The following is a 10,226-nucleotide window of genomic DNA, read 5'->3' as shown; positions in this document are numbered from 1 at the left end:
ATCAGATATTTAGAAGGCTGTAGTCTTTAACTTACTGATGTTATATTAAAAAGAAAAATGTTATTTTAAACATTTTGGCATTTGGCATGCAATAAATTACACACGTGAAGTTGATTATGAATTCATTATCATTTGACCAAAAACATGTTTATACAGACTGATACTTGAAACGATGACGAGCCTTTTGATAAAGAGGCCCTACTCAACTAAAAATTTAAATTAAGTATATCTATAAATATGTAGAAAATATAAATTTAAAAGTGTATAACTGGTAGGACGTTATATAAATGTTTAGTTTTTAAATAAGGAAACTAAAAGCCACAATTATTTGTTAAATAATTTATTGCTTATAATGTTGTACCATTGTGATGAGATGAGATGATAGCCTTTATTTGTCTGTTGCAGTTGCCCACAACCGAGATGACAGACCTTGCCGACCGTACAGGCAAAGGAAAAAAACAGTGAAATGTGTAACACAAAAGGATAATCCAGAAAAATAAGGGAAGGAGACGGTGAAAGATGCGTCCGCCTCCTCCGAGAGCCAAAGAAAGAAAGCATTTTCTTGTAGCATGGTTGAAACATTGTAGCAACCATTGTTGTACCATTTTCTTGAATATTATGGCTTTTATACATCCAAAATGATTTATTGTTTAGTTTCAGAATTAAAAATGAATTACAACTGTTGCCACCATCATTTCAGCTTGAACACAGCGTCAAACTAAGGAGTCTGATGTGACACACAAAACAACAGAAGGCTGGTATTCTTTCCGAACGCTCATTGGTTTAGAGCTAGAGAGGGGGAGGGATTTATCATAAGCAACAGCTTGCTGAGGAAATAGATCCGGGGCAGCGGTGAGTAGAAACACTGAGCAGTTTTATTTGTTGTTGTTTTTTTTTTTTTTGGTTTTTTTACCGGATTAAACTCCCATAAAACGCCTCGGTGTGACCGTCCGGCAGCCGGAGATCATATCGCGGAGCTGGCGACAGTTTCTGCTGCGTCACGTTACCGGTGTTTTGGCGAGTGATTGGGCAGCTAGCGTTAGCAAACAGCAGGAAGCTCACTAACAGAAAGTCTGTTAGTGAAGTTTTTTACACAGAGATCCAGAAATAAACAATTTATACTACAGGCTGGCAGCGGAGGGATACACAGGAGCTGAGGTACTTATTTATGAGGCGTTACCTGTGTTTGTTCTCCACTGTTTACATGCTGGGTCCTGTTTGTTTAGGGAAGGAAACGAGGAGCTAGAGAAGTAAACACGGAAACAGAGAAGGAAGGGAAGAAGCACAGAAGGATAAGAGGAGGTAGAAAAGTAAACAAAGAAACAGAAGGAAGGAAAGACGTACAGAAGGCAGCAAGGTATCAGGTAAGAATCATGGTGGCAAAGAAAAGGCAGGAAGGAGGGATATGAGGAAGTGTTGTATGTTCACCAGTATGACAATGATGAAGCAGTAAACTCAGTTAACGTGGTTTTATTAACCAGCACAGCAGCAGAGAACTTACATGCTTGGATTCAATAACGGAATGGCGCCTATACCACTCAAAACATACACACACCTACACGGAGGTACGGCAAGCGGATTAGGACAAAATACCAAACTAACAGCAGGTTATCTACATCCCCCTTCTTTAGTACATCCCCAAGCGGATATAAAGTTTAATGCATACTGAATAATAATAATCACAGCATAAAGGTGACATACGCTGATCCTTAGGAACATTTAAATTTGCAACCAGATGGAAGAAATAAACATGACAAAAATATCATTTTGCTGTATAAAGTTAAATATGATTACTACTGAAAATCACCTCAAACAGAATTTAACTTGAAGCATGGACATCAGTTACTGTTGGATCAAACATCAAACCTGAAAATGTTCTGAGTTTTAACCAGTACCCAATTAATCCCTATATCTTGGATTTGGTTTGCACACACGACCAAAGCGTGTCCTGTAAACACCATCACTCTTGGAAGGTCTTGGAGAATGCAAAACATCAGAAGAGCTTCAACATGAGTGCTGTCTTTAAACTGTTCTACATCATTGTTTTCACCCACACCCTGCAGTCCATCATAATGATGATGATCAGTGTCTTTCTGAACAGTAACAGGCTCAGACACAGGCAATATGTGTCTGCGATTTCTCCTGTAAGTGTTTCCATCTGACTGTACCAGGTAGGATCTAGGTTCTTTACAAAGTTCCTTCACCACACCTGTGCGGTCATAACCCTGTGGGGTCTGTAACCTCACTACTTGTCCTTCGTTGAGAGGTGGAAGTGGTCAGCTGGATCTGTCATAACAGACCTTCTGAGTCAGTCTCTTGTTGAGAAGTTGGGCTTTCACTCTCTCAGATTCACGGTGTTGTGGTTCAAGCAGTTTGGTTGTGATTGGGAGCGTAGTTCGAGTCTGTCTGGATAGAAGTCGTTCTGCAGAGGAACCCAGGTTCACATCACGTGGAACATTCCTGAGATTCAGCAGGTTGAGAAATACATCAGTGCCATCTCTGTGTGACTTCTCCATCAGCTGTTTAGCACTGCACACTGCTCTCTCAGCAAGCCCATTGGATTGAGGATACTCTGGACTGCTGGTGACATGTTGAAAGTCCCACTGTGAAGCGAAGTCTTTGAAACGCTGGCTTGTAAACTGCCTTCCATTGTCTGAGATCAGAGTGTGTGGAGCACCATGAACTGAGAAGTGTCTTTTCAGCTTCTTGATGACTGTCGCTGATGTCAAATCCTTTAGCAGGTCAATCTCAAACCAGCCTGAGTATGAGTCGACTACTACTAAATAGTGCTGACAGTGCCACTCAAAGATATCTGTAGCCACTGTTGACCAAGGAAGATCTGGAACTTCATGCAGATGAAGGGGCTCTTTTTGTTGATGAGATTTAGTGCTGTTACACACCGAGCAGGAAGTAACTGTTTGTTCAATATCTCTTGACATGAACGGCCAGAAGACGATCCCCCGTGCTCTCCGCTTGGTAGCTTCTACGCCGGGATGTCCTCTGTGCATGATGGTGATGTAGTCTCCTTGCAGGGATTTTGGGATCACGGCTTTGGAACCTTTAAGAATGATGCCATCATCCACAGTCAGCTCATCCCTGAAAGGAAAATATGGATGAACCGCCGTGGGAAGGTTGTGGAGTCGTTGTGGCCAACCATGTTTGATGAACGAGCTGAGCGCTTGCAGTGTTTCATCCTCAGCTGTGTGTCCTTTAAGTTCCTCCAGGCGTGAAGAAGAGATGCAGCTCACCGTCATGACATCAAAGTTGTCCTCTTCTTCAGACTGCTGGAAAGTGGAGCTGTTGGGAGCACGAGACAGTGTGTCAGCCAGATACATGTGTTTTCCACATTTATATGTGAGGGTGATGTTGTATTTTTGGAGCCTTAACAACATCCTCTGTAATCTGGCTGGTGCAGCGTGAATGGGTTTCTTTAGTATGGTGACCAGTGGCTGATGGTCTGTTTCTACGACCACAGGCTTGCCATAAATGTAGTCATGAAACTTTGTACATGCGAAAACAACAGCCAGCAGCTCCTTTTCTATCTGAGCATATCTGGTTTCAGTGTCTGTCAGAGTACGTGAAGCATATGCCACAGGTCGCCCTTCCTGTAAGCAAGCTGCACCAAGACCATACTGTGATGCATCGCATGTTAGTGTCACAGGTTTGCTGACATCATAATATGACAGAACAGGTGGATTAGACATGTGCTCTTTAAGTGCTTCAAACGCAGTCTGATGCTGTGTGTCCCACATCCACTCGCTGTCCTTGTGTGTGAGCTGTCGCAGAGGAGCTGTCAGATGGCTGAAGTTTGGAATGAATTTTCCAAGATAATTGACCATCCCCAGGAACCTCTGCAGGGCTTGGACATCTGTTGGAACTGGCATCTCTTTGATTGCGGCTGTTTTGGAAGGGTCTGCTTTAAGCCCCTCGCTTGTGAAAATGTGTCCGACATAACTGACCTGAATTTGCACTTTAATGGGTTTAGTCGCAGGTTTACTTCTCTGGCACGATCAAGGACTTTTCTCAGGTTGTCGTCATGTTCTTTCATGGTTCTTCCGCCGATGAGTACATCATCAACAATGATGGCACATGGATACCCAGCGAATATCTGCTCCATGGCTCGCTGAAACAACTTGCTGGCAGCATTAAGACCAAAAGGCATTCTGAGGAACCTGTAACGACCAAAACAAGTGCTGAAGGTGGTTAGCATGGATGATTTCTGATCCAATGACACCTGCCAAAAAGAGTTCTTAGCATCCAAAACAGAGAACACAGTAGCATTTGACATTATTGCAGCCACTTCTTCTACTGTGCGCATGGGATGGTGTGGTCTTTTCAGAGCAGTGTTTAAATCTCGAGGATTTATGCATATCCTGATTTCATCTTTGCCCTTCTTGTTGGTGGCTACCATAGAAGACACCCAGTCTGTCGGCTCTGAGACAGGAGTAATGACGCCTAATTTCTCCATCCTGACCAGCTCTGCCTTGACTCTGTCTTTCATGGCCAAAGGGATGCGATGTGCTGGGCGAACAACTGGTTTCACATCTGGGTTCAGTGTCATGCGATAGGTGACTGGCAACCTTCCAAGCTCATCAGAAAATAAATCACTGTATTCTGTGATAAGCTGTTGTGACAGGTCATCTGCAGACGTGCTCAATTGGTGGATGTCATTGCTGAATGATACAAGTCCCATTTCTCTGCATGCACATAGTCCAAATATTGGCTGAACATCTTCATTAATAACAAAGAATGATAGCACACGTGACTGTCCATGCAGAAAACACTGCAGCCTAATTACACTTGAGGTTTGAATCTTGCTGCCTCCAAATGCTACTAGGTTAACGGACTTGGGGTGCGCTTTCATTTGTTTATCTGCTCTTATAATGTTAGCCGTTTTCTTGGGAAGCACATTACATTTAGCATCTGTGTCCACTTTCATCTCAACAGGAATCCCATTAATCTGCACAGTGACAAAAACCTCCTCTTTGTGTTCCACATGCACATCAGTTGCATGGATCGCATATTGCAGGTTTACTCCATCAACGTAGAATGTGTCATCTCCGCTGTCATCAGCTTGGTCTGGTTCCACATGATGAACTGACTTTCTGTGTCTTGCTACGTTTTGGGTAGGCTGAACGGCTCTGCACCGTTTCTTAAAATGATTCCACTTTTTGCATGCATGACACTGCTGCCCAAAAGCTGGACATTTACTCTTTTTTGCAGCATGAGCGCCCCCACAGTTAGTACAGTTAGTGACATGCTGAGTTTCAGACCTGTCTCCTTGTATTTTCATTTTATCTCCTCTGTGCTTTCTTGTAAATTTGGGCTGGAGCACATCAACATTTGTCGCAGATTGTTGAGGAAAAGCAAGTGTTTTATTATACTCTTCAGTCATTTCATGAATCTGGCAGACAGATATGGCTTTTGCTAGCGTTAAATCACTATCACGCAGTAGCACTTTCCTTAAATTGTCATTGTTGATGCCACAAACTAGTCTGTCTCTTATTAGTTCTTCACTCAGATCACCAAATCTGCAGCTTTTTGCTTTAATCCGTAAATCACTTACATAGGATTCAAGAGTCTCGCCAGTCCTCTGATTCCGCGTGTTGAACTTGTGTCTTTCCATCGTGACGTTGGTTTGTGGGCTGCACATTTCTCTGAATTTCCTTTTGAGGCACTCAGGATCCTCCTTCGATTCTGCAGGAATGAGGACTCGTCCTCCATCGCCGGGCTCTCTTGCTTCTGGTGCGTAAACAAAAGACCGCTCCCGTTCTATAGCTTCGGGACCTGCTAAGTTGAGCAATATGTAGGCTTGTGTGCGCGCTGGCTTGTCAGAGTGTGCCGCCGCTATAAAAATGTCATACTCTTGCTCAAAAATGCGCCAATTTTCAGCAACATTACCATCGAAAACAAGCGGGTCGGGCCTCCTGAATCCTTCCGCCATGTCGGCTGTAGTCCGGATACAAAAAATGCACCCACAAAATAGACTTGAGACGGGAAAAAAAAATACCATCAACTACGAAGTACGTGTTCCGTCGCTTCTGACACCATGTTGTATGTTCACCAGTATGACAATGATGAAGCAGTAAACTCAGTTAACGTGGTTTTATTAACCAGCACAGCAGCAGAGAACTTACATGCTTGGATTCAATAACGGAATGGCGCCTGTACCACTCAAAACATACACACACCTACACGGAGGTACGGCAAGCGGATTAGGACAAAATACCAAACTAACAGCAGGTTATCTACAGGAAGGAAAAATGAGTTGGTAAATAAAGGGGGCAGGGTGGAAATGAGGACACAGAAAGGACGAGGAGGAGGGGAAAAAAAGTAGGGAGAGGTAAAATACTTTACAACTCCACAATTTTATTAGTGCAAAAAAACCCCATCAATGTATTTTCACTTAAACAAGCAGCTGTTTTCATGTGCATTAAAGTTATATAAAAATGTAACAGTGCAAATGCAAATTCCTTGCTGACAGTTTAACCAAAAGGCATTTCCAGTGGAAATTGGCCGACATATCCTCAGCATAACCATGTATAATATGCACAAAACTTAAAAAGAGGTTATACACACACAATACAGTAATATTATGTTGAAGCACAGTACGTATCACTCCGCGAGGCGCCTGCCTAATATAGCCGTAATGCTCCAACAATCCATCAAGCGGTGCGGGTTCGTAGCTTAGCAAAGTCGTACTAAAACATTTGACAGATTTTTGAGCGCCGTGTACATAAAATCGTTTCGAGGTCAGTAAACACAACCAGAATTCATACATAAGGCGCACGGGATTATAAGGGGCTCTGTCGACTTTCAGAAAAATCAAAGGATTGATTTTAAGTGTGCCGCATTTTCCAAACAACACGGTGATAACGACGGCCCGCTAGCATGCTCTACCAAAAATAGTGCTTTGTTGTGTATCTGACGGACGAAAGCCAAACCAGTTCCCCACCACTGAAGTTGCAGCATTTTTACAAACCAGTTCTGGTTCATCTGTTTCATTTAACGATCCGCTTTCGCTCTTCTCATTCTGCGTCACCGCCATGTGCGTATGTAAACAAAGGCACTGCGCATGCGCGTTTTACCCATATTCTATCGCGATATTTCATTTTCCTATCGTTGCCCAAAATTACACCGGTATTACCGTGAACGGTATGATATAGCCCAGCCCTAGTAACAAGGAGGCATTGTACAAAATAAGGAGACAGAGGAGGAACCAAGGAGCCACAGCCTAGGAAAGAGAAACTTTTTTTCTCCTCGTTAAATTTTTTTTTTCTCTCGCTGTGGTGATAGGCGGTGTTACCTCTAGGTATCCAATGACAGCTTTCCAATCATGTCCGCGGGCGGGGCTCCACACAGAGCGGACTAATGAGGAGGAGGCAGAGCCATGACGGGCGAGGAGACGAGGGGGAGTCGGCGGTGGCAGGAGAGCAGAGCGTGGCGGTGGGGGGCGTGCCGCGTCTTGCCGTCTTCCTGTTCCCCTCGGAGATGGTGTTCTACGCAGAGCAGAGGAGCTCCCATAGGAGGGTGCTGACCCTCTACAACCCCTACAGCTTCAGCCTCAGCTTCAAGAGTGAGTGCAGCCATGTTTAGGCCCTGGTCACGCCACCACTGGCTCTAACATCCTCTAACAGCCTCTCTCTCTGTCCTCACAGTGTGGTGCACGGCGCCCTCGTTCTACAGGGTGGTGGAGGCAGAGGGCAGCATCCGGGCCAAGTCCTGCGTCGACCTGTGAGTGTTTCAAACTTTATTTAAAACTTAATCCATAACGACGCTCACATGCAATCAAGTATTTCGTTTTCCTGTCAGGGTCGTGCGTCACCTGGACGTCTCCCCCAGAAACTGGGGCCGCAGGGACCGGTTCCGCATGGAGGTGAGGGGCGGAGGCCAGGTGGGACGACGGGAGATTTGGGCGGAGCTTAGAGGAGGACAAGAGGAAGAGGAGCAAAGAGGAGGTCAACAAAGGGCACCGCCCCGTCCTACTTCTCAGCTCCTGCCCACACAGGCACACCTGCCTGCCTGCACAGGTAAGGCACCATGGAGTGCTCTGATTGGTTCCTGCAGCAGTGCATTCGCGGGTGCAAAGTTGATCTTACTGATGATGTTTCTGTGTGTGTGTCTGCAGCTGTGCGCAGCGCGTCTCAGTGGGCGGTGTGTGTGGCTGTGGCGGTGCTGTGTGTCACAGTGTTGATGCTCCCCCTGCACACTGACAGCAACTCGCTGGTTCCACGCTGGCTGCACGTCTCCACCAATCAGAAGCTGGTCTGCGCCTACACACTAGGTAACACCACGCACACACACATACACACACACACGTCTGTATGACCTGAGAGAGAGGGGAGGCAGGGAGCAAATGAGACAGTGGAAAAGTAAGCAAAAAGAAAGTAAAGAATTGAAGGAGATAGAGAAGGAAACAAGGAAGTAGAGAAGAACAGTTATAGGTGAAGAAAGGAGGAATCTAGGGACAGTTAAGGAAATGAGAAGTCAGAGCAGAAAGGAAGGAGTCTCAGAAGGAAATGTGGAGATAAAGAAGCAAACAAGAAAATAGAAAAGAAAATAAGGAAGCGGAAAAGAAACCAGATATAGAGAAGGAATTAGGAGAGAAGTGCAGGAATGAAAAGGAAACAGGAATGTAGTTGGAGGGAAAGCGAAGGAGATAAGGAGGTAGAAAAGGAAATGAGATGGTGGATAAGGGAACGAGAAGTTGAAGATTGAGAAGTACATAAAAACATACAAAGACAGAGGCAGAAAAGGAAATGAGGAGGTAGAGAATGAAGCAGTGATACTGTGGTTGTCTCGCAGGTCTTGTTACCATGGTGTTTCTACGGTGACATCATGCTGCAGCGACCTGTGGCCTCACCGTCGTCCACACAGGAGGAGCCCTCAAACGATTGTCATGGGACAGCGAGTAGCGTGTTCAAAAAAGCTTTATTTAAACGTGTCGACGGAGCGGAGAGAGTCATCGACCACTGACGAACAGTTGGATACGAGCGCCGTGAGAAGAAATGGACATTAAACCGACGAACATGTGACAAAGCTGTGATGCTGCGTAAATAAAATGATTGTAAATAAAAACAGAAAGTGATGATTTTAAGAGGATTCAAGTCTTTATTTAACTGTAAACAGAACAACACATCATCTTTGACCAGAGTGTACTCACACGTTTAAATAAAGTTTTTACAGAAGCTCAGTGCAGCTCAACATATCCAGGATAAATAAATAAATAAAATAAAACAAACAAAGCAGGTAAACTCTGTGTAATCAGATGTGTGTGTCTGACCTTCAGCTTCTCTGAAGTTTTACTGCTGATGGTAAAATGTTCACAGAGGATCATCTTTTCTGCGTGATGCGTCGTTATCCATCAGAACTACAGAGCTGGCCTTCCAGTCTCTGATAAAAACCTCATCTAATCAAGTAATGCATGAACTAGTAATTGATGGAAAAGTTCCAGTTTCTTCTTCACTGCCATGAATAAAAACCTGTTCTTTAAAAGAATTCCCTGCATCTTTCTGCATGATCATCAGTGCTGATCGTTCTCGATGTTCCTCTGGGATCGCTGATCAGTTTCAGACCTGAAGCAAAGTGAGCAGCAGATTTCCCATCCATGAACCTGAACCCTGAATGCAGTGATAAACACACAATGGCTCTGAAGGACAAGTTTCCCCTGAAGTCTGACATTTCATATTATTGTTAAACTTTGTTATTATTCACACAAACAAGGAGCCGTTCTGACAGGTTAAAAACATTTAAAAGAATAAACGTAGAAAAGAAAAACAATAAATTAATAAAAAAAGATTATAATCTGTGTCACAGATGAGGCTCACTCCAGATTAATGTAAAGAAACAAACTCAGATTTATTTTCACCTCATTTAGAAGGTGATTTACACCTGCTGAGTGAAGCACACGAGGAGGAAGAAGGAAATAAGGAAGGAAGGAAATGAGTCCAGAATGAGATTCCAACACTTTACCATCGGAGATGTTTGTCAATAAAGAAATACACAAGGGGCCTGTCTCAATATGCGTACTTGTGCGTACTTGCATTCTCGTGTACTCGTGATACGTCATCAGTCCAGAACCCAAACGCGGCAATGGCGGAGGAGCGCAGCTAAAACTTTTAAATATTACTCTTTCTGGGTCGCAGAATAGGAGGAGCTTCTTCCCCCAGGCTATTCGGGCCCTGAACCAGGTGTAGGACTGGACTCTCCCACACATCACATCACCA

At 44.2% G+C, this 10,226-nt stretch overlaps 1 protein-coding gene across 7 annotated transcripts; it reads left to right on the top strand.

The window, feature by feature from the left end:
* The first annotated feature begins 773 nt into the window (after positions 1-773).
* LOC146389580 (motile sperm domain-containing protein 1-like) lies at positions 774-9,097 on the top strand. 7 transcript variants are annotated; one of them, XM_084922957.1, is made up of 7 exons: positions 819-852; positions 1,227-1,364; positions 7,297-7,576; positions 7,659-7,734; positions 7,813-8,030; positions 8,129-8,284; positions 8,806-9,097. In XM_084922957.1, the coding sequence occupies exons 3-7, from the start codon at positions 7,372-7,374 to the stop codon at positions 8,832-8,834; spliced, it is 684 nt and encodes a 227-aa protein (XP_084779083.1). In that variant the 5' UTR covers positions 819-852; positions 1,227-1,364; positions 7,297-7,371; the 3' UTR covers positions 8,835-9,097. The 7 variants fall into 7 exon arrangements, with proteins under 7 accessions (XP_084779082.1, XP_084779083.1, XP_084779084.1 ...); XM_084922958.1 differs by lacking the exon at positions 819-852 and adding an exon at positions 859-1,158; XM_084922956.1 differs by lacking the exon at positions 1,227-1,364 and having other exon boundaries at positions 774-852.
* The last annotated feature ends 1,129 nt before the right edge of the window (positions 9,098-10,226 follow it).

The sequence above is a fragment of the Perissodus microlepis genome, chromosome 3 (assembly GCF_051167445.1).
Source record: "Perissodus microlepis isolate ML-2025 ecotype Zambia chromosome 3, ASM5116744v1, whole genome shotgun sequence".
NCBI classification, from domain to species: Eukaryota; Metazoa; Chordata; class Actinopteri; order Cichliformes; family Cichlidae; genus Perissodus; species Perissodus microlepis.
This window is presented reverse-complemented; position numbering and strand designations above follow the sequence as displayed.